This window comes from Podarcis erhardii (assembly GCF_964252035.2).
Source record: "Podarcis erhardii genome assembly, chromosome: 13".
NCBI lineage: Eukaryota > Metazoa > Chordata > Lepidosauria > Squamata > Lacertidae > Podarcis > Podarcis erhardii.
Window position 1 is genome coordinate 36,342,574 of NC_138502.1, and position 24,517 is coordinate 36,367,090.

The following is a 24,517-nucleotide window of genomic DNA, read 5'->3' on the forward strand; positions in this document are numbered from 1 at the left end:
CACACACAAATTTGTAAATATGTCTGTGCTTGGCTATCTAGAGCTTAAATACATGATTTTTCACAACTCCTTTCAAGCGTATGTATTTGGAGAGGATCCCTAACTTGGAACACACACACACACACGCACACACACACACACACACACACACACACACACACGAGAGAGAGAGAGAGAGAGATAGAGAGAGAGAGAGAAGAGAAGAAGAAGAGTTTCGATTTGATATCCCGCTTTATCACTACCTTAAGGAGTCTCAAAGCGGCTAACAATCTCCTTTCCCTTCTTCCCCAACAACAAACACTCTGTGAGGTGAGTGGGGCTGAGAGACTTCAAGAAGTGTGTCTGGCCCAAGGTCACCCAGCAGCTGCATGTGGAGGAGCGGGGAATTGAACCCGGTTCACCAGATTACAAGTCCACCACTCTTGTAGTGGTGGTGTAGTGTAGTGTAGAGAGAGAGAGAGAACTGTATCCATACAGGACGTAGCATTTTACACTGAAATGTAGCACAATCCTGTTTTATACAGGACAGGTGGCAACCCTATTATCTTTATGATATGTAGTTTATTTACACATATATACAACCTGAGCTGAGATGGAGAGAGTCCACAGCATTCACTACCTGAGAGGGTTCCGTTCCTTCCATTGCTGCACCCTCAGATTCCTAGAGACCCCAGGCATAATGTCTGACCATCTCTGCAGCATAAAACAAACTGTCTGCCTCGTTCTCTGCCCCCACCTTCCAGCTTGCAAAGGGGACACTTTTTTCCTGTTCACTTATCTCATCGCCCCCTGCAATTCTGCCTCACCCTTTTGAAACTCTGGTCTTTTTTGTCTCTGCTAACTATCTCTCACCCCAGGCAGTGGTTTCCCCCATTTTCTGGTCCTGAGAGTCTCTGTAGCGGGGTAGGAGAGCTGGGGGGGGGGAGTTGACATCTGGCAATTGATACACCCCTTTGGTTTCAGATAAGACATGGGTAGATGAGTCTAAAAAGCATGGGGCACAAATTTTCACAGCCCTCTAGCGGCTACAGTGTCTTATTTACCAGAAGCAACATGTACACATTAAGGCAATGTTCACCTGGTCACCGAAATAATTTGTTTCGGATTTTCGTGTCCTCGGTAAAATTTTGGAAAGCTGCTGAGGCTAAAGTTGGGGGGTGATAGATTCTGGGCAGCTGTTGAATATCAACCAAAGATCTAAGCTAAGTGTGAGCAATTTCTGTCTCTTGCTAATCGTGCCTCTCTCTCCTCTCCCAAGAGCAAAGGATCATTACTCAACGGAGACGCCATGTACCGCTCCAAACTTTCGCCAAACCCTTGGACTGACCTCTTCATATGGGCTGTGTTGCTGAACCGCAGAGAGATGGCCATGTATTTCTGGGAAATGGTGTGTATGATGACTATTATTAATATAGTTAACACTGAGGTCCAGCTCCAAGGGCCTTCGGGCGGTTCCCTCACTGCGAGAAGTGAAGCTACAGAGAACCAGGCAGAGGGCCTTTCCGGTGGTGGCGCCCTTCTTGTGGAACTCTCTCCCACCAGATATCAAGGAAATAAACAACTATCTGACTTTTAGAAGACATCTGAAGGCAGCCCTGTTTAGGGAAGTTTTTAATGTTTTATCGTGTTTATAATAGTCTGTTGAGGGACACAGGTGGAGCTGTGGTCTAAACCACAGAGCCTAGGACTTGCTGATCAGAAGGTCGGCGGTTCGAATCCCCGTGACGGGGTGAGCTCCCGTTGCTTGGTCCCAGCTCCTGCCCACCTAGCAGTTCGAAAGCACATCAAAGTGCAAATAGGTAAATAGGTACTGGTCCGGCGGGAAGGTAAACGGCGTTTCCGTGCGCTGCTCTGGTTTGCCAGAAGCGGCTTAGTCATGCTGGCTACATGACCCGGAAGCTGTACGCCAGCTCCCTCAGCCAATAAAGCGAGATGAGCGCCGCAACCCCAGAGTCGGCCACGACTGGACCTAATGGTCAGGGGTCCCTTTACCTGTAATATTCCGTTGGGAGCCACCCAGAGTAGCTGGGGAAACCCAACCAGATGGGTAGGGTATAAATAAATAAATAAATTCATTTTTATTATTGTATTATTATATAGCAACCTCAATGTGACAGAGCTAACAAACAAATAGATAGGCTCCTGTATGGGGTTCATAATGGGAGAAACCAAGGAGCCAGAGTTGAAATAATAAGGTACCGGCTGGAAATGGCATGGCAACCAGGCAGTGCTTTTGCCACATCTGGATACTGATGAGAGTATTTTCCCCTCCTGGCTCTCAGCTGCCTGCAGCTTTTTTGGAGGGCTGTTTCCTTGCCTCTGTCTCCATTGATGGCCACCCTTTCCTCTCCCCCTTAGGCACCCGACGCTGTGGCTGGGGCTTTGGCAGCAGCGCGAATTCTCCGAGAGCTTTCGCACCTGGAGCAGGAGGCTGAGGAAGAGGCCGCCATGAAGGACCTCGCCATGCGCTTTGAGAACTTGGCCATTGGTGCGGACATGCTGAGGACATGGAGGCTGGGGTGGGAAAGAGGGACCTGAGAGGAACGGTCGGGAAGGGGAGGCTGTTTGCAGTCAATGACCGCGAAGCTGCCTCAATTCTTTCCGGTTCAGACTCCAGGGAAACTCGATTTCTAAAGAGCGTTTAGGTCGCTCCCTGTTTGTTTCGAACCAAGGAACCCGTCGCCCTCCAGGTACTGATGAACTGCAGCTCCCATCACCCCTCGCTGTTTGCCATGCTTGCTGTGGCTGATGGGAGTTGTAGTTCAGCGACATCTGGCGGGCCAAAGGCTGTCCACACTCGAACGTCGCCATTGGATAGCAGAGGTGATGGAGGAAAGCATGTTTGCATTGTCGCAAGAGTGATATGCCAGTGTTAAGTCTACTGCAATGAAAACGGCTATTATAAATGAGTGTGGTTTGTGGGATGTGTTGGAAATTCCTTCACATAGTAAGTAAGCCTCTCCCCCTCACTTTCTTCTCTCCCACCCCCCTCCCACCCCAACTCCAGGTGTATTTGGGGAATGTTACCGAAATGGGGAGCCCCGGGCCTACAAACTGCTGGTGCGCCGCTCCGAACTCTGGGGAGGAGCCACTGTCCTCCAGCTCGCTCACCAGGCTGACGCCCGCCTGTTTTTTGCACATGATGGTGTGCAGGTATGGTTGTGTCCAGCACTGCAAGGATGCTTCTTGCTCGAGCATCTGCTACAGCGCTGCTGAATCCTCTTTCCCTTTAAGAGTTTTGTGAAGCAGCTAACATTTAGCACAGGCCTAGGCAAACTCGGCCCTCCAGATGTTTTGGGGACTACAACTCCCATGATCCCCAGCTAACAGGACCAGTGGTCAGGGATGATGGGAATTGTAGTCCCAAAACATCTGGAGGGCTGAGTTTGCATATGCTCAGTTTAGCAGGATCAACAGCAACCCCTATAGCGCGGGAAGCTGTGTCGGGTCCTTACAAATGCGGGACGGGTGTTTTGTGGCACCTGTAGCTATGCCAGTTCTGCCAATCGAAGCCGAGTGGGCACATGTGGGGTACGATGATCTTGTAGGTAAACTGGCCCCGCATTGTTAAGGCTTGGGAGGTTGAGGGGTCCCAACCCCTGCTAATTCTCTTCCATGCTGTCCCCGCAGTCCCTGCTCACCCAGAATTGGTGGGGAGAGATGGACCGAGGCACCGCTGTCTGGAAGCTCCTCTTGACTTTCTTCTGCCCCCCTCTCATCTTTACCGACCTCATCAAGTACAGGTGGGTGAACCCTGTCTAAAACTAAAATGGTTGCCAAAAGACTGTTGTGCTTGTTGCAGGCCACCCCAATCTCCTAGCAGTGTGAGATTCTTGGGGTTCCAGGCTATTACTCAGGGCTCGGTTTCTTCTGGAATGAGGGACAGCAGAGACTGTGGTGTCTTTATGATATATGGTTTATTTACACATACAGTCATACCTCTTGTTACGTTTGCTTCAGCTTAAATATTTCAGGTTGCGTCCCATGGCGACCCGGAAGTACCGGAAAGGGTTACTTCCGGGTTTCGCCGCTGACACATGCGCAGACGCTCAAAATTACATCACGTGCATGTGCAGAAGTGGCAAATCGTGACCCACGCACGCGCAGACGCGGGTTGCGTTCTGCTCATGATGTGAACGGGCCTCCGGAACGGATCCCGTTCGCAACCAGAGGTACCACCATATATACAACGTGAGCCTACGATGGAGGAGCTCACAGCGTTAACACCCTAGAAGGCCTCTGGGAGCCGCAGACTTGAATTCAGGCAGAAGTCAGGACCATGCCTTGATGCTAACCATGCTTGCTCCGAACCTGAGCGTGGCTTCCTCTTTCGACAGAGCCATGGATGAGGACCTGCGCCAAGCTGAGGTGGACAGCCTTGACACGGATGTGAAAAGTACCATCGGAGACATGCTGTTTGAGTAGGGGGAACGGTCATATCCTTGGGAAGGTGTGGGGAGCAGGGAGGGGAGACCCTAACCTTCAGCGCTGCTGCCACAAAGGAGCCTGAAGGCTGGATTCCTTGCATAACCTGCGGCCCTCCATATGCTATTGGTTTATAGGTTTCCTCAGGCCCTGCCAGCATCATCCGTGGTCAGGGATCTTAAGAGGGTTCCCCATCTCTGATTTAGCGATATTCCAGATCCCCTCTTTGAGTGTCCAACATACTCTGCCATAGCCAATGGATTTCTCTGGGACTTGGTGCATTTTAACATTATTACTACTTTTTAGCACACACACTGACCAGGGGCTTTTAAACACAGCTGCAGGCATGCCAGAAGGATAGGAAGCATGGTTAGAATCAGGTCATTTTTATTTCTCTGTTCCTGAAGGAAGGGTCAGAAGGAGAGACATTCCAGATTGGGGTGCAAGGCTGAATATATGAATTGGTTAGAAGAAGAAGAGTTTGGACTTGATATCCCGCCTTTCATTCCCCTTAAGGAGTCTCAAAGTGGCTAACAATCTCCTTTCCCTTCCTCCCCCACAACAAACACTCTGTGAGGTGAGTGAGGCTGAGAGACTTCAGAGAAGTGTGACTGGCCCAAGGTCACCCAGCAGCTGCATGTGGAGGAGTGGGGAATCGAACCCAGTTCACCAGATTACGAGTCCACCGCTCTTAACCACTACACCATAATCAGTTTAAAATATATTACAGTGGAACCTCGGTTTTCAAACGTAATCCGTTCCGGAAGTCCATTCGACTTCCGAAACGTTCGTAAACCGAGGATCAAAGGGCTGGCTGCAAAGTCAAAGGGTAAAAATGAAAAAAATGCCTTGGAAGCAGTTTGAGGTGCATTTATAAACGGAAGCATTCATTTCTGTGTTTTTGGCGTTCGGCTTCCAAATCATTCGGCAGCCGAGACGTTTGAAAAACAAGGTTTGACTGTTCCTAGCTTGCTGAATTAGGCAATGTGGATGTCGTGTGTGTTTGTGTGTGTGTGCATATGTGAGCGTGTGTAAAACAGGTACACTTAAAAGCTGCAGGTGGTAAACACCACCTTAAGAGGCCTTCTCCCTTTTCTCAAGCAGAGGAAGGAATCACATCTGTACCCTACATTTAAAGCACTCCTATACCAACGTTAACTGCCATGGCTTTCCTCAAAGAATCCTGGGAATTGTAGTTTGTTACGAGTGCTAATTGGAGACTGCCCACAGAACTACAGTTCTCAGCTCAGTCTTTTGGGGGCTGCCATGACTGTTAAAAGTGACATAAGACCACTTTGAATTATTCTGGGACATATGTGCGTATAATAAAAGCAGTATATTTTTTATTGCTTCTCATTTCAAGATTAGTGGCTAGGGGAAACCCAACCAGATGGGCGGGGTATAAATAATAAAATTATTATAATCATTAGTGGTAGTAGTAGTAGTAGTTTTTATCCATCTGCAAGCTTAATTGATAGATGAATTGATTAGTTGACCAGAACCCATATGATGAATCAACTAAGATTCCTCCAGAAGCTCTGGAGCCAAGTGAGGATTCCCAGGTAAGATCCTCCCTCTATTGTGTGGGCAGGTAATCCCTCCCCTACCTGGCCTGGTCTCCTTGGCAACGCTTCCCCCAGGTGGGATTGGACAACTGACTGAGGTAGGCGGAGACCTCCAGGTATCCCACCTGAGGGAAGGCAAAGCCAAGCCTATGCTGATGGAGCCGCTCCAGATCTAGGGGCTGCGCGCGTCCACACAAAGGGCGCCCCCCATTTTAAGCGGGGAGCGGTCATTACAGTCAAACCTTGGTTCCCAGACGGCTTAGTTGCCGAACAAATCAGCTCCCAAACGCCACAAGCCCAGAAGTAAGTGTTCTGGTTTGCGGATGTTTTTCAGAAGCCGAATGTCTGATGCGGCTTCCGCTTGAGCATACAGTGGTGCCCCGCAAGACGAATGCCTCGCAAGACGGAAAACCCGCTAGACGAAAGGGTTTTCCATTTTGGAGGTGCTTCGCTAAACGAATTTCTCTATGGGGTTGCTTCGCAAGACGAAAAAATCTTGCGAGTTCCCGAGGTTTTTTTTCGCTCCCCCCCCTTTCCTAAGCTGCTAAGCCGCTTAACAGCTTATCCGCTGATAAGCCACTTAACAGCTGATCCGCTGATAAGCCACTTAACAGCTGATTGCTAAAAGCCGCTAAACCGCTAATAGCGCTAATCCGCTAAGCTGTCAATGGGCTTGCTTCGCAAGACGAAAAAACCGCTAGACGAAGAGAATCGCGGAACGGATTCTTTTCGTCTTGCGAGGCACCACTGTAGCTGTCAACTTTTCCCTTTTCTTGCGAGGAATCCTATTCGGAATAAAGGAATTTCCTTTAAAAAAAGGAAAACGTTGACAGCTATGCGTTTGAGGGAGTCGGCTCCCAGAACGGGTTAAGTTTGAGAACCACTGGATTTGGGTGGCAGCTGTCATTTGATTCTTTCTCACTCATTACCTCCTCTCGTCCTTTCCACTCCTTGCCCTCTCCTAGCAATCCAGATCCTCGCTTCCCTCTTTCCACTCGCCCATCCTGGCTACGACGGTGGCGTCAGTTCTGGGTGGCTCCGGTGACGGCCTTCCTGGGCAACGTTGTGATGTACCTGCTCTTCCTCTTCCTCTTCTCCTACGTCTTGCTTCTGGATTTCGACCCCCCGCCTCCCAAAGGCCCTTCCGGCACAGAGATCGCTTTGTACATCTGGGTCTTCACGCTGGTCTGCGAGGAGGTGCGCCAAGGCTGTTTCGTGGGCTCGCTCCCTCTGCCGCTGAGGGTCCGGCGGTACTTCCAGGACACTTGGAACCAGCTTGACATCACGGCTCTGCTCCTCTTCATGCTGGGGCTTGTCTGCAGGTCAGAGGAATTTCTGCACTGGGCAGGAATTATTATATGTACACATAATTTTTAAATTAATTTTTCTAATTTACATTTCAAAATACAGTCGTACCTTGGTTAACGAACGCCTTGCGAGTCAAACGTTTTGGCTCCCGAACGCCACAAACCCAGAAGTGAACGTTCCAGTTTGCAAATGTTCTTTTGGAACCCAAATGTCCGGCACAGCTTCCATGGCTTCCTATTGGCTGCAGGAGCTTCCTGCAGCCAATCGGACGCCGCGCCTTGGTTACTGAACATTTTGGAAGTCAAAGAGACTTCCAGAGCAGATTCCATTTGGCTTCCAAGGTACGACTGTATTAATTTAAACAACCTTAAATCAATGACTTCCCTTCTTTTCTTTCTGTGGTTCATTTTGCCTGCCATACATCCCTGCATATTTTACATGAACTAAACCATTCAGTAATCCATTGTTACATCCATCTAAACTTATTTACACTGTTGAATTTATCTTAATGCTACCAGTGTTTTTAAATGAACACAATTTTCACCCATATATTCAGTAAACATTTTCCAGTCTTCTTTAAATGTACATTCTTCTTTTTTCTCTTATTCTATATGTTAAATCTGTGGGATGTAAACACAGGAGCAGTCAATGACAACATTCCTAGAGTGTACATGTTAGAACATGGGGAGGGATGTCTGTCCAGCAAGCAGGTAAACTTCCTGGGGACGGACTTCCTCCGCATGTGACCAGAGGTGGGTGTGGCCTCACCTGTGCAGGTAATGATAAAAGCACAGGGCAGGCAGCCACTCTCTCTCTTGCCTCTTGCCTCTCTCTCTGCCATCTTCCTTCGATGAGGAAACATCTAAGGATGCCCTCTTGGCTCCCAGCCAAGAGAGGACAGTAATATCTTACTACAAGATAGATTCTAAGTGTATGTAACCTTTTTAAGCCTGCCTACCTTCTGGGATCATATTGTGAACAGAACGTGAGTAAACTCTTTTATACTTTTATAAAGACTGTGTCGTGTCTTGTATTTTAAGAGGGAACAAAGGGGAAATTACCAGAGTAATTATTATAGAGGTTCTAGCGAACCTGTGCAAGCGTTACCGTTGCGAACTTAAAGGGGAATGTCTATAAACTCTGCTGATATTTTGGGAACTTGTTAGTACAAGTTGGATAAGGATATAATTAGTCAATATATCCTCTCCTGCACCCCAGAACATTCCCACAAAGGGTTATGGGCCCAGAATTGCATATTTCTGCGTATTTTTGAAGGATTGCATTGGATTGTGATTTTGAATTGAGTAGTATTTTTTCTGAGTTAACTTCCTGGTAAGCACATGGTCCTTTGTTCCATTGTGCAGTGGGGATTAAGCACCCCCCCCTTCCCTCAGAGTTCACAGTGACCCAAGGCAGTGAAGAATTGTTTTGAATTTTGAGATTTTTGAGATTTTGATTTTAAAATTTTGAGAAATTTTGAAATTTTGAAGAATTTTCAAATTTTTGGATTTTAAGATGGCTAGAGCAGCTTTTGATAGTGATGCAAAGCTAGGAATGCCTGTGCTGAATGAACACAATTTCATGCACTGGAAGCAGCGCTTGATAGCATGTTTAGATTATAAGCACATTTTGGAAGCTTTAAACCCTCAACCTACGGGATCGTCTGAGGAAGCTTTAGCCAAGATAAGTGCTTGGAAACGCATGAACAGCGAAGCTAGACACATAATTTTGAGTGGACTTCGTGATGAGCAGCTATCATTAATAAATAGTACAGATGATGCATCTCAAATCTTAAGAGATATTGAGCGCGTGTATGGAGAATCTAGCATAAACTGCTTCAGAAACTTGGTGTGTAAATTAACCAGAGTGAGGATGAATTCAAAAGAGGAATTCACAGAGCACATCAACAAGTTCACTGAGATTATTCAGAGAATTGATTTGACTCCCAAAGCTTTTGATGAAGATACAAAGATAGCATTTTTGTTGTCATCACTTGGACCACGCTTTAGCGCATTTGTAAGTTTGATGGATCATAGACAAGGTCTGACTTTTAAAGACTTGATTGGTTATTTAAAAGAAGAATGCAGAGATAGAGCTGAATCTCCAGTGAGAAATGCTAGAAGCAAGGACAGCAGTTATGCATCTAGGCAATGTACAAAGTCCAAAGAGATGCCTAAGAAAGTGATTTGTTTCAATTGTAACAAAGAAGGACACATTGCAAAGAATTGCAAGGCTCCTAAAGCCAAGAAACCCCACCCCTTTCAGCCAAAAGGGGAAAAGAAGGGGAAATGTGAATGCACATGGCTACTGCAAGAAAGGAATTTAACTGTCCAGAATCGTGAAAATAGACGTAATAAATGGATAATTGATTCAGGTGCCAGCTCACATTTTTCATATAAAAAGGACTATTTTAATGAGATAAATGATGAAGAAGGATCTGAAATTGAAATTGCAGATGGGAACATTGTTAAAGCAAAAGGTGCAGGTTCCATGAGTCTGAAATGCAATATAAACAATGAATGCATTGAGAACACAATCTCTAGAGTTTTGTATGTACCAGAGCTGAGCTGCAATTTAATCAGCGTGTCCACACTGGACAAGAAAGGTTTCCAGATCACATTTGGAAATGGAGTATGCAAGGTGACTAGAAATGGCAAAGTGTTTGCTCAAGCAGAGCTAATCAATGGTGTATATGAGCTTGATCTTTCAGAGAATCAGTCTGCAAAAGTGGCACATTCCAGCCAGAAGGATGAAGCAGATCTGGACCTGTGGCACAGAAGGCTTGGACATAGAGACACCAATGTCATTCTGGATCTGCAGAAAAGAGATCTTGTAAGAGGTTTGCAGGTAAAGCAGAGCGACAAAGCTCCAGCAAAGTGCATAAGCTGTATTACTGAGAAGGCTGTAAAACCTTCATTTCCACGTTGTGCAGAACAAAGAAGCAACAAAGTGCTTGACATAGTGCACACTGACATATGTGGACCCATGAATGTTCCCTCACTGGGAAAGAATAGATACATTTTAATATTTCTGGATGACTTTTCAAGATTTTGTGTTGTATATTTTCTCAAAGAGAAGAGTGAGACAGTGGACAAGCTCCAGGAATACATTGCCATGGTCAAGAATAAATTCCAAAGAGCTCCAGCTGTGCTAATGAGCGACAATGGAGGTGAGTACTGCTCAAATGAAATGCAGGCTCTCCTGGCCAAGGAAGGAATTGCACATGTAACCACAATTCCTTACACACCACAGCAGAATGCCATAGCTGAGAGAAAGTTTAGGTCCATTATGGACATGACAAGGTGCATGCTAAAGGATGCATGTTTGCCACAGAAGCTGTGGGCCGAAGGAGTGTACACATCGGTCTATTTGCAGAATAGACTGCCAACTAAAGGTGCAGAGCGCACACCATTTGAACTTTGGCATGGGAAAGCTCCCAATCTGTCACACATACGTGTGTTTGGAAGTCCGTGTTACTTCCACGTGCCCAAGGAACACAGACACAAGCTTGACTCCAGGGCAAAAGCAGGTATCCTTGTGGGATACGCCTCTGGAGGCAAAGGATATAGAATTATGGACTTACAAACTGGTAAGACAAATGCATACCATGCGGTTTATTTTGATGAATATGGAAAAGTAGACACTAAGAACACTGTTGTGGATTCTTCTGATGAGTCAGAAAGGACTCAAGAATTTGTATATTTCCCTTTTGAGACCCCACAAAGTAATAATCTGCCTTCAAGTGTTACAGCGCCCCCTACAGGCGACACACCAGAAGACGCAGAGGACCAGAACCCTGGCGGCACCAGAGACGAAGATGAGGACTCAGATGGGGACATGCCTGCGTTGGAGGAGGATGAGGAAGCTGATGCGGTCCCAGAACCAGAGGTCAGACGCTCGTCCAGAACCAACAAAGGTGTCCCACCATTACGGTTGTCCTACTTTGCAGGGTCGGCGTTTCCACAAGAACCTTCCACTTGGGAAGAGATACAGGAGATGCCAGCTGCAGAAGCCAGTCTCTGGAGGAAGGCCGCGCAGGAGGAGATGGATGCACTGCATCAGAACAAGACCTGGACACTCACTGAGCTGCCTCCCGGTAAGAAGGCCATTGGCAGTAAATGGGTTTTCAAGGTTAAGAAGGGGTCAGAAGGAGAAGTGCAGCGCTACAAAGCTAGACTTGTAGCACAGGGATTTTCACAGCGTTTTGGTGAAGATTATGATGAAGTTTTTGCACCAACCGTGAGGTACAGCAGCGTAAGAATGCTTCTGAGCATTGCAGCCTCCAAGAAAATGAGAGTGAAACACATAGACATTGCTACCGCTTTTCTACATGGGCAGATTTCTGAAGAAATTTATATGAAACAGCCCAAAGGTTTTGTAAAACCACATGAGGCACATTTAGTGTGCAAACTCCAGAAAGGACTTTATGGACTTAAACAGGCTGCTAGAGCCTGGAACCAGAAGTTGCATAAAATGCTGACGCAACTTGGGTACAAGCAAGGCGACGCTGACAAGTGCTTGTACAGTAAGTCAAATAATGGACAGTTCTCATATATCTTAGCATTTGTTGATGACCTGATTATTGCCACAGCAAGTGAGAAAGACTATACACAGATAGTAAAACACCTTAGCAAAGAGGTGGAGGTCAAGGAGCTAGGAGATGTCCAGTACTACCTCGGGATCCAGGTGGAAAGAGAAGAGGACGGCTCATTTCTTCTCAGCCAAAGACAGAAGATCCACGAGCTGATTGAGCACATGCAGATGCAAGACGCACATCCAGTTGCTACACCGATGGCTACTGACTTCCTGAAGAATCAGCAGGATTCGAAGCAGTTGCCAGACAACAATGACTACAGGTCGGCGATTGGTAAACTTTTGTATTTAGTTACCACATGTAGACCTGACTTAGCAAATGCTGTGGGGATTCTTAGCAGAAAAGTGAATTCTCCCACTGAGCATGATTGGGCAGGTGTAAAGAGGGTGGTGCGATATTTGAAGGGTACCATGAATTGTAAATTAAGGTTACCAGCCGTCAGAGACCCTAAGTTGGTTGGGTATACTGATGCGGATTGGGCTGGGGATAATGCTGATTATAAATCAACAAGTGGTCATGTTTTCATGTTTGGTGATGGACCTGTTTCATGGGGCAGTTATAAACAGAGCTGTGTAGCATTATCTTCCACAGAATCAGAATACGTTGCAGCAACAGAAGCCTGCAGAGAGATCGCCTGGCTTGATCAACTCATAAAGGACTTTGGGTTGGTGAGAAAAGGGCCTGTCAGCTTGCTAGAGGACAATCAAAGTTGCCTAAAGCTGACGCAGAGTGAGAAGTTCCTGGCCAGAACAAAACACATTGGGGTTAAATACCACTACATACGCCAGATGATCCAGGATGGACTTGTGGAACTATCCTACTGCAGCACCCAAGAGATGACTGCTGACATCCTGACGAAACCCCTACCAAGAGAGAGTTTCCAGAATCTACGTGTCAAGCTGGGACTCTGGGTGGTTGAATAAAGTTGTTTATGTTTTGTATAATGTTGTATTGCCTGAGAAGGGGTATGTGGGATGTAAACACAGGAGCAGTCAATGACAACATTCCTAGAGTGTACATGTTAGAACATGGGGAGGGATGTCTGTCCAGCAAGCAGGTAAACTTCCTGGGGACGGACTTCCTCCGCATGTGACCAGAGGTGGGTGTGGCCTCACCTGTGCAGGTAATGATAAAAGCACAGGGCAGGCAGCCACTCTCTCTCTTGCCTCTTGCCTCTCTCTCTGCCATCTTCCTTCGATGAGGAAACATCTAAGGATGCCCTCTTGGCTCCCAGCCAAGAGAGGACAGTAATATCTTACTACAAGATAGATTCTAAGTGTATGTAACCTTTTTAAGCCTGCCTACCTTCTGGGATCATATTGTGAACAGAACGTGAGTAAACTCTTTTATACTTTTATAAAGACTGTGTCGTGTCTTGTATTTTAAGAGGGAACAAAGGGGAAATTACCAGAGTAATTATTATAGAGGTTCTAGCGAACCTGTGCAAGCGTTACCGTTGCGAACTTAAAGGGGAATGTCTATAAACTCTGCTGATATTTTGGGAACTTGTTAGTACAAGTTGGATAAGGATATAATTAGTCAATATATCCTCTCCTGCACCCCAGAACATTCCCACAAAATCTGCAAGCTGTGTGTATTCCATCGGTTTAAGTTGCCATTCTTCTTTGGTTAGAACCTCGCTTGTTTTCCACTTTGGGGCTAACAAAACACAGGCCACAGTAGTTACATAAACAGCCTTTTTTGACAACTGGGAATTTCCCTCTGAATTATCCCCAACAAAAAGGACTTTCGGTACTTTTAAACATATTTTTCTATTCATTATATATCATTCCCCAATTCTCTTAGAATTAAACAGAAATGATGATCATCATCGTCACCACAAACAGTTTATTCTTTGCCTTCTTCCTTTTTGACTTGCCAATTATTTTTATTGATTTTCCGTAGCTTTTTGTCACCAAATTAATACAAATGGAATATAAATTTAAAAGCTGACTTCCCACCCATCTCCCAGATGTTCCTCCTTCTTCCCTTCCCCCACTGCGGCTCCAAATACATCAGCTATCCCAACTTTCATTTCATTTCAATATTCAATATAGTTAAACATATTTATATTTGCAATAATAATCCATCCGTTCTCCCTGCACATCAGCTGTATGAGTACCAATTTTTGCTAAGGCTGTTATATTTTATTGTAGCCTATCCACAAAATAATCAGGTAGAGTAAACCTCCTTTTTATACATTCTGTTAATTGCCTTCTAAACAACTGTCTCAAGGCGGTTTGCACTGAAGATCATTAAAAACCGTGGGGGTGTAAATATGTACAATATTTCTGGCAAAGGATGTTTAAGGAGATAACAGAAATCACTGGGTTAAAGCTGACAAAAAGTCCAGAGGTAGCATTATTATCAATTTACGATGGGGTGGAAGGCTTGCAGACTACGAAGGACTTGCTCACAAATTTATTGACAGCTGCACGAATTATGATAGCTAGGAAGTGGAAGGGGGCAAGCAGAATATAAAATGGAAGAATGGTATAAAGGGGTGTGGGATATAGCTATTAATGATAAATGAACATGTGCCATTAAGGTAAGACAGGGAATATGCAGGAGAAATGATTCTGAGGAGATATGGAAGGTGTTTGTAGAATTTGTACTGTTAAAACAGAAAGGGGGTCAAACCATCGCAAAGAGGTGTTGAAATTTTAGGAAGTTGGATAGTTACAATGGAATGGTCTTGGTGACAGGGTGCACATTTTGATTCCTATTTATGTATGATTATTACTTTGTCAAAATATAACAACACCACCAACAACAAATTCCTTCCAGTAGCACCTTAAAGACCAACTAAGTTAGTTCTAGGTATGAGCTTTCGTGTGCATGCACACTTCTTCAGATACGTGTGCATGCATACGAAAGCTCATACCTAGAACTAACTTAGTTGGTCTTTAAGGTGCTACTGGAAGGAATTTTTTGTTTTGACTATGGCAGACCAACAAGGCTACCTATCTGTAGCAACAACAACAACAACAACCATTTAAAAACCCTAAAACCCCCAAACATATTTAAAGCAATGCAAAAACTATACAAAGTAGATGCTCGCCATGAAGACCCGTTTATCCAGCCGAGAAAGTCTGTCAGAACAATAATATTTTCAGTTGTTTTTGTAAAGGGCAGATAGTGGTGTTTTTTTCCTTTTGAAATTTTGTGCCCCCCCCCAAAAAAAATTTGCACCTGGGCCATGTGCCCCTTTGGTTCTACCACTGCTACATCACCGATTGTGACTGGCTCTGGAGAAAGGAAAAAGGATTGTTTGTCTGCAGTTTCTTACCCCACTGTACTCCTCTCAGGCTGTTTCCAAAGTCATATGAATCTGGACGCACCATTCTCTGCCTGGACTTCATGGTATTCACCCTTCGTCTCATCCACATCTTTGCTGTCAACAAGCAGCTGGGGCCCAAGATGATCATCGTCGGCAAGATGGTGAGCAGACGCGCGTGCGATTTGTGTGGGGTGTTGTAAACAGTAGGCCTTTTGAGTGTGCAAGAGCATCTGCCCCAAATTGAGATATTAGGATCAGTGCTGGATTTACGTATAAGCTAAACAAGCTATAGCTTAGGGCCCCACTCTCTTGGGGATCTCAAAAAAATTAAAGGAAAAGAAACCTGGATGTACATTTCCAAAATATAAGATAAAAAACAAACAAAATAAAACCTACATACAGCAACAGTGTTTTGTGTTGTGTAGGCTCCTATTTGTTATGTGCAAATAGCTTTAGGCAAAGGTAAAGGTAAAGGGACCCCTGACAATTAGGTCCAGTTGTGGCCGACTCTGGGGTTGCGGCGCTCATCTCGCTTTATTGGCCGAGGGAGCCGGCATACAGCTTCCGGGTCATGTGGCCAGCATGACCATGCTGCTTCTGGCGAACCAGAGCAGCACACGGAAACACCGTTTACCTTCCCGCCGGAGCAGTACCTATTTATCTACTTGCACTTTGACATGCTTTCGAACTGCTAGGTTGGCAGGAGCAGGGACCGAGCAATGGGAGCTCATCCCGTCGTGGGGATTTGAACCGCCAACCTTCTCATCAGCAAGTCCTAGGCTCTGTGGTTTAACCCACAGCGCCACCCGCGTCCTATTAATACCTATTAGGTCCATAAATTACCATACAGCATATATTCAACACAAAAAACAGCAGCAATTTGTTGTTGACAAAGGACAGCTGGACATATAAAGGGCCCTATTACCTTCAGTAGCTTAGGGCCTCATCAAACCTAAATCCAGCCCTGATTCGGATGCAACGCAGATGAATGTGCAAAGGTTTTCTGGGCTTAGCCGGGAATGTAATATGCAAAAGGCAGCGAGTGTGCAAAGGACAAGAACGTTGAAAGGAGGAGCAAGAGAGATAAATCTGAGGTTCCTTGGAGATGCGTTTTGTTTTACGCACATTTGTGTGTTGCAAAGGTTGCTTCCCCCTGCAAGCTTTCTTTCCCCATGTACTTCACCGCATAGGCAGATTGGTTTCCTTTGATTAACAGAGTGCATTGCAAAATACAGATGAGAAATTGAACTTGATTCGAGTTAGCAGGTTTTATTTTAACCAACCCTCTCTTTTATTTCATCTCTTCTGTCAAAAGGGTAATTTTTGGTCTCTCCTTCGTCTCTCTTTAGATGAAGGATGTCTTCCTCTTCCTGTTCTTCCTTGCGGTGTGGCTAGTGGCCTACGGGGTCACCACTGAGGGGCTGCTGCTCCCCCACGACCGACGTCTCCCCTGGATCTTCCGCCGTGTCTTCTACCGTCCTTACTTGCAAATCTTCGGGCAGATCCCACTGGATGAGATTGACGGTGGGTGTCCCAGGGGGCTCTGGCTTCCATTCTAGACTGGCACCCACCCTTGCCAACCCAGAAGGGATAGGGAAGCAATAGAGTAAACACAGGAGGGCGCAACCAAAATAATCAAGGAGTCGGAGAGCTTTCCCCTACGACTGCCGAGGCTTTTCAGATTCACTTTTCATTCCATGCTTTCTATCCAAGAGCTTTTTCCTTATTTGCCCCGCAGCTTTCTCCAAGAAAACTTGCTCTTTAAAGCTAAATCGGAACAGCAATTTGGGTCTCCCACACCTTGTCATTTGTTCTGATTCAGCTGCAAAGAGTAGGCGTTTGCAGGGAAAGCGCAGGCTGCACAGAAAAAAGAGTGCTTGGACAATGAGCTTTAAAGTGCTTGGACAATGAACCCCCCCCCCGGCCTCCCCACACTACGCCCCTGCTTTTAGGGGCTGCAGAGAGCTGTACTCTATAAGGAACTCCCACCTCGTTCTTCCCTTCCATCTCCAGCTGCCCTGATCAGAGCGTCAAACTGCACCTACGATCCCTTGGCCATCTTGATGGAAAACGCGGAGCCTTGCACCAACACCTATGCCAATTGGCTGGTGCTTATTCTTCTCGTGATCTTCCTGCTGGTAGCCAATATTCTGCTTCTCAACTTGCTCATCGCTATGTTCAGGTACCTACCGCGGTCGCCGGCACCTGTCGTGAATCGGCGCATACCCTAGGCTCAGTGGTTTAACCCACAGGCAGACGAGGTTCAAAAGCGAATGTGCGCAGATACGAAATATGCATAAGCATATTCCTAGGAGTTTATCTCAGTAAAGACCTTAAAGGTAAAGGGACCCCTGACCGTTAGGTCCAGTCGTGGCTGACTCTGGGGTTGCGGCGCTCATCTCGCTTTATTGGCCACGGGAGCCGGCGAACAGCTTCCGGGTCATGTGGCCAGCATGACTAAGCCGCTTCTGGTAAACCAGAGCAGCGCATGGAAATGCCGTTTACCTTCCCACCGGAGTGGTACCTATTTATCTACCGTATTTTTTGCACCATAACACTCACTTTTTTCCTCCTAGAAAGTAAGGGGAAATGTCTGTGCGTGTTATGGAGCGAATGCCTGCGTGTGGCGGGGGATCTGCTGCAGTCATGAGCAGAGGATCCATGGTTCCCCTTCCTTCCCTCCTCCGTGGTTACAAAGCATGGATCCACATGGATCCTCAGGATTTTTGCATTGGGCTACTCCAAACTCACTGTCAGATCACATGTCTGTGGCCACAGCATGAACCACAAAATCATATATCCACTATTTTGTTTAGAATATTTTTTTTCTTGTTTTCCTCCTCTAAAAACTACGTGCGTGTTATGGTCTGGTGCGTGTTATAGAGCGAAAAATACGGTACTTGCACTTTGACGTGCTTTCGAACTGCTAGGTTGACAGGAGCAGGGACCAAGCAACGGGAGCTCACCCCGTTGCGGAGATTCGAACCGCCGACCTTCTGATCAGCAAGCTCAGTGGTTTAACCCACAGCGCCTTACTTGGAAAATAAATACAACCCAGGTGGTTAAGAAAGCCCAACAGAGAAAACCCATCTCCTCAGAGTATTGTGGAAGAATGATGTCAATCAACATTTGATGATCTCCTTCTACCGGTCAACAATAGAAAGTGTCCTTTCATACTGCATCACGGTGTGGTATGATGGTTTGACAGCAACTGATAGTAAGTGCCTACAGAGGGTGGTGAATACAGCACAAGATATTATGGGCAGTCCCATGAATCCGCTGGATGAAATAGCCTCAGGAGAGTGAGGAAAATTCTCAGGGATGATTCACACCCTGGCCAGCACTTTCAATATCTCTTACCCTCAGGCAGAAGATATAGAAGCATGATTAGTCGCACCAACAGGGTAAAGAACAGCTTCTATCCGTGGGCTGTTAGGCTGCTGAATGAAAAGATAACAACAGGGCAATTGACTTTCGGGTTGGGTGGGTGTGCGTCCGTAAACGAGGGGAATTAAGACTAAGAGAGCTGAGTGGAGGTGCTCGTGTAATCTCACTGTATACAAGTTGTACAAGTGACAATAAAGTATTTCAATAAGCGGCAGATATTGGGGAAATGCCTGTATACCAAGTCAGATTAGTGGTCCATCCAGTCCAACATTGCCTCCTCTACTGGATTTTAGGTAGGGGGAAGCTGAGGTTTGTCTGTTTGTGGCTTACAATTTCACCTATGATATTTCTATCCCTCCTGCACCCCACTCCCCTCGACAACAGCTACACGTTCTCCAAAGTGCAAGGCAACAGCGACATTTATTGGAAATCCCAGCGCTACAACCTGATCCTGGAGTATCACAGCCGCCCTGCCCTGGCTCCGCCGTTCATCCTGATCAGCCACTTGCACCTCTTCTTCAAGCGACACGTCCGTAAAGTGCAGTCGGCAAAGGGAAAACACTTCTGTGAGTGCTGGGATGGAGGCAGGGGAATGGGGAAGGTAGAAGGGACATTCTTGTCCAGAATCAAAGAGCGCTCAGCTGCCCTTTCCCTTGTTCCCACTCTCACACCTTCTGGTGTGTGTTTTTTGCACTCCCACAGAAACTACGCCACGTTCATTCTGCTGGCTAAAAAGCCTCAGCTGCTTACGCCAAATATTATCAATGTTATCAATGTTATCAATGTTATCAATGTTATCAATATTATTATTAGCATACCGCCCTATACTCATAGATCTCATAAAATTACAATACCTTCGTTTTTGGACAGCTTGGTACTCATATGTTTTGGCTCCCAAACTCCGCAAACCCAGAAGTGTTCCGGTTTGCAACCATTTTTCGGAAGCTGAACGTCCAATGAGGCTTCCAATTGACTTCAGGAAGCTCCTGCAGCCAATCAGAAGCTGTGCCTTGGTTTTTTCGAACGGTTTCAGTTTTAATAATCACAGTGAGGGAACAAAGAACAGGTCTCCTAGAAATGGCAGTGCTCCCAATTAAGAGTTACTCACCCCCGCTCCGTCCCTATTAATCTATGTCACTCCTTCGTCTTGTAACCTGAGCTTGTACGCTCTGTACTTTCTGTTCTAACACTTTCTGAGCTCTCTGTGTCCTTGGACAAGGGGGTTGAATGCTGTCCAGAGACTGTGAATCTGTTAACTCTCTCTCTTCCAGTGTTTCTTCTAGCTGTTCCCCATCCAGTATTTCCCAGCTTCTGCCTTCTGAACTATGCCCCTCTGCAAACCCCTGTTCCAAATCTATACTGTCCTCCTGCTCCTGGAAAGAGTCAGGATCCGGAGCAGGGTGAGGGGGTGGCTACCACCACTCCCCCTCTGTGCAGCCCTCCTCAGCACAGTCCCTGACACTCCTGCATTTGAAGCAGTAGCTGGTTGCTGGATAACCGGACTCACTTTTCACTCCACTGACTCTTGGGCTACTGGGGGGGGGTGCAGCACTCATCTCGCTTTCAGGCCAAGGGAGCCGGCGTTTGTCCACAGACATGGGTCATGTGGCCAGCCTGACTAAACCGCTTCTGACGCAACGGAACACCATCCGTGACGGAAACCAGAGCACATGGAAACACTGTTTACCTTCCTGCTGCAGCAGGAGCTATTTATCTACTTGCACTGGTGTGCTTTTTAATTGCTAGGTTGGCAGGAACTGGGACAGAGCAATGGGAGCTCAGCCCGCCATGGGGATTCAAACTGCCAGCCTTCTGATCGGCAAGCCCAGGAGGCTCAGTGGTTTAGACCACAGCACCACCAATGTCCCTTTACCTTTACCTCCTTGGGCTATGTCCATTTATGAGTGTGAACAAGTATCAGTCGTCCCAATACACAGCTTTCTCACCCAGGTCTCCCCACTTCTCCTCTTGTTTTCCGATTGTCTTTTGAGCAGTGCTGGATCTCTCCGTTACCCAAGACGAACGGCTGCTCACTTGGGAGTCGGTGCAGAAAGAAAACTACTTGGTTGCTCAGGCTCGGCAGAAACGCGATTGTGACACAGAGAGGCTCCGGCGAACCTCCCAAAAGTAAGGCTTGTGGGGAGCGGAGGCAAGGAAGAAATGTGGGAGGGAAGTGAAGGGAAAGGGGCAGTCGGCTTGGGATGGCGGGGTAACGTCCCAGGGAATGCCCTAAGTCTGCTTGGGAAGGAGTTAGTTACACACATTAAAAAAAAATTAAAAAAGAGATTACTGCATTGCAGGGGGTTGGACTAGATGACCCACGGGACCCCTTCCCACTCTACAATTCTATGATTCTATGCTTGTTTTATTAACCAAAGGCCTGTGTGAAGAGGAATGTTTATGCCTGGTCCCTAAATATCTGTAACGAAGGCACCAGGCAGGCCTCCCTGGGAAGAACATTCTGCAAATGGGGAGCCCCCACAGAAAAGTCCCTGTTCTCATGTTGCCACCCTCAGGACCTTTTGCGATGGTGGGCACACAAGGAAGAGCCTCTGATGATGACCGCAGGGTCCAGAAGGAACTCAGAAAGAATTCTGCCTGTCTTCTGGTGGAAGTGGGTTCCCATCAATAACTCCACTCCGTACATTCCAAACATGCAACTTTGGGCATGGATATTGAAGAGTTTTCATTATGACTTTTTGGAGAGATGATCCAATGCACTTTGGGTATTCTTGTGCTGGCGAAGAGACCAGCACAGGAATTGGATCTAGGCAGTGGTCAGAGAAGGTGGGAGAGAGATGGTTAGAGAGGCTCTAGGCGGGCAGGCGAAAACACTCCTCTTGTAACTCCCTCCCTCCTCTAACCCTGCAGGGTGGATCAGGCTTTGAAGCAGCTTTCGGAGATCAAGGAATCGGAGCGGCGCCTAAGGACCCTCGAGACACAGGTATGAAGAGTGGAGCTGAAAGGTTGGGAGGTGTCAGGCTTCAGGGAATTGGCTTCCTACCCCCGTGGCAGTAGATAAGCAGAAAAAGGGAAAGGGAGTCTTCTTACCAGTTAGAAACTTTAATAATCACAGCAAGAGAACAAAGAACACATCTCCTAGAATGGCGGTGCTCCTAATTAAGGAATCCACCCCCTGCCGTCCCTATTAATCTATGTCACTTCTACATCTTGTACCCTCTGTGCTTTCTGTTCTGACACTTTCTGAGCTCTCCGTGACTTTGGAAACGGGTGTGTGTGTGAATGCTGTCCAGAGACTGTGACTCTGTTAACCCTCTCCCTTCTAATGTTTCTTCTCCCAGCTGCTCCCCATCCAGTTTTTCCCAGCTTCTGCATTGTGAACTATGCCCCTCTGCAAACCACTGTTCCAAATCCATACTGTCCCTCCTGCTCCTGGGAAGATTCAGGATCTGGAGCAGGAGCAGGGGGAGGGAGAGGCTCCCACCATTGTTCCTCCGTGCAGCCCTCCTCAGCACAGTCCCTGACAGGAGGAAGGAAATGGGAAGCCACTGGGAGATGATGAGGTGCACAGACATTCCAAATGGGAGTAGCCAAAAGATGGGGAGTTGAGGCAAAGGGAAGGGGGAGATTGGGCGTGTCTGTATTTGTGTTGAGGGCCTAAGATGGCAGCTTTCCGACTTGTCCCACCCCCTGTGACATCATCTTCCTGCCATTTCTTCACTTGCTTCCACTAGATGGAGTACTGCACCAATGCTCTGTCGTGGATGGTGGATGTCTTGGCCCAGAGTGACATTGCGAAAGGGAGGCAGGCTCCTCCCACTCAGAAAAAGGGTAAGTTTGCAATGATCCTGCCAGGACACTAAAGCCCGGTTCTATCTCTATAGGTGGGAGGGTGGCTGGAGGTGTAGAGGGAAAGTAATTTGGGCTTTAGTGCTGGATTAGTCCCCCAAAGCTCTTGGTAGGCATTCTCTCATACTTACATGGCCTGAACTGTTTCCTTTTCATTCCCCCTTCCCAGCCAAGTCACCATCCTTAAAACAGACGTACATGTTTTTTCTATCCTGTGGGGGGAAATACTCTGGGAAAGTTCTGTATATTTCAGTAAATTTTCAGTGTGGTTTAGATTCAATTGGGAAAAAGCAGACCTGTGCTTGGTGCCTATTGGCTAGCACTCGTGACATTACGAACACACCTCTCCAACAACTACCACTACCATCCCCCCAGCTGCCGTGGAGTTTTGCAGCTGGTTTAAAATGTTCTTAATACTTTTTGATGCAAGTGGAAGGATAACTACACATAGATACATAGAAGCATCTTTCTGTCTCTTTCTTTCTTTTAAATATGGTCAGTCTTGGAGGGTTAAGACTTTCTGTACCAAAAGCCAAAGCAGACAGTTTGCCCAGCAGACGCAGAAAGCAACTGCTGCTTAAATGTTAATTTGTATCCACGCTATGTAAACTCAATCAGCAGTTGCTGTGCCCTGGAAGCACATCAACTACGTTCTAGTCAGACTATCGTATTGTTCTTCAGAAGCGAGCTCAGGAAAGAAGCCTAGTCCTGCTGTTTTGCAGCAAAATCCGGTTATGCACAGCACTGATTGCCTGGCGGCTGTGACGTCACAGTCCCATCCATCCTTCCATCCCTTACAACATTTTAGGACTTGTTTGTGCATTTAATTATTTTTTTCGATGCACCAAGGTGAACATGTCTGAGAAAAGCAAAACAGAACAGCTTGCCGGATGGTGGCAAGACTTAATAATGGAATCAGTGTTTAAACCACTATCTGCCATCTGAAACTGAAGACAGCTGGGAGCTATTCTAACCCTGCAGCAGCAGAAGAAAAAACTACAGCCACATCACAATTAGAAATTCACATGTTGCTTTCTTTCCTTGCAGCCTAAAATTCTCCATGGAACCTCCAAGAAGAACCAGCCCTTTTTGCTGAAGAGAGGTGAATTGCTTTGAACACTTGCCACTCACAGAACTCTAGGCATATTTGCCTGGGGCCTGGGTGAAGTCGGCAGAGCCTTGGCTACCAGAAGCTTTGCCACAGATGATGGAGAAACTTGAAATTTCCCAGTGTCCTGGGCAGTCTACCTGTCAACGTTTACAGTGAAACAGAAGATAGCCCAGAACCAATGCCCACTTTCACTTGAAAACATTGCTATAGCCTATCTACATACCCGTAACCTCTCAGACATGCTAAGGTTCTTGAATCGACAATTCTTGTTTCTGTTGAACCATTCAGGACTTCTTCAACTCGGGTTGAAGAACTTAACTAGGAGACTGTGGAGAGAGAGATGGTTCAGATTTCAAGTTGGTCATGAACTTGGCCTGTTTCAGTCTTTCATTTCTATTTCTGCAAATGGGGAAAAGAATGACCTACCTCTCAGGGTTGCCGTGAGAATGAATGATACGTGGACAGTAAAAAGAAACCTCTGCAAGATGGAAGTGCAATAGAATAGATTATAATTATATTTTACATGCAGGCCAGAACATCAATCAGCTGCTGACTCCTTTTGTTAGATTTTTTTTTAATGACATGCTCTTTATCCTTGTGTGTAATTAACAAGGGTGTGTAGGACAATTGGATTGTTGTTTTCATTATTAAAAAATAAAATATTTGTATTATGCTTCTGGAAGACAAGCTCCCATTCGGAGAGAATGATTATGGCAATGTGTCCTTCAGATTACAGAAAAAGAATGTTTTCCTGTATGTTTTGATTTGTGAATGGCCTTCCTCCATGAATGAAAACTGTTAAGAGAGCCAGATTTCACCCCCCCCATCAAAAATGCAGCTTTCATTGTCCAAGAATTACTACTTTTTCTAGTGCTGCTAGAGAAGTATTGTGCAGTGGTGTTTCGTCGTTCTCAGGACTGCAGCAAATAACAGAAGGAAACTGCTGTGCTCTTTCATAGATTTTGATATTTTGTAATAGACTTAAATGCATTTGATAAAAAAATAATAGTGTTAATAAAACATGTTCTAGAAGCCTA

At 46.3% G+C, this 24,517-nt stretch overlaps 1 protein-coding gene across 1 annotated transcript in view; it reads left to right on the forward strand.

Moving 5' to 3' along the window:
• The window catches only part of TRPM4 (transient receptor potential cation channel subfamily M member 4), a 52,507-nt gene extending 27,990 nt beyond the window's left edge, over positions 1 to 24,517 (forward strand). The window contains exons 12-25 of the mRNA XM_081837631.1: positions 1,259 to 1,387; positions 2,359 to 2,488; positions 3,008 to 3,153; positions 3,631 to 3,743; positions 4,338 to 4,421; positions 6,956 to 7,312; positions 15,201 to 15,333; positions 16,522 to 16,696; positions 17,186 to 17,354; positions 18,944 to 19,125; positions 20,554 to 20,686; positions 21,431 to 21,503; positions 22,255 to 22,351; positions 23,417 to 24,517. Of these exons, the coding sequence (XP_081693757.1) occupies positions 1,259 to 1,387; positions 2,359 to 2,488; positions 3,008 to 3,153; positions 3,631 to 3,743; positions 4,338 to 4,421; positions 6,956 to 7,312; positions 15,201 to 15,333; positions 16,522 to 16,696; positions 17,186 to 17,354; positions 18,944 to 19,125; positions 20,554 to 20,686; positions 21,431 to 21,503; positions 22,255 to 22,351; positions 23,417 to 23,421 (1,926 nt within the window). The 3' untranslated portion in view covers positions 23,422 to 24,517. The remainder of the gene's footprint in view (positions 1 to 1,258; positions 1,388 to 2,358; positions 2,489 to 3,007; positions 3,154 to 3,630; positions 3,744 to 4,337; positions 4,422 to 6,955; positions 7,313 to 15,200; positions 15,334 to 16,521; positions 16,697 to 17,185; positions 17,355 to 18,943; positions 19,126 to 20,553; positions 20,687 to 21,430; positions 21,504 to 22,254; positions 22,352 to 23,416) is intronic.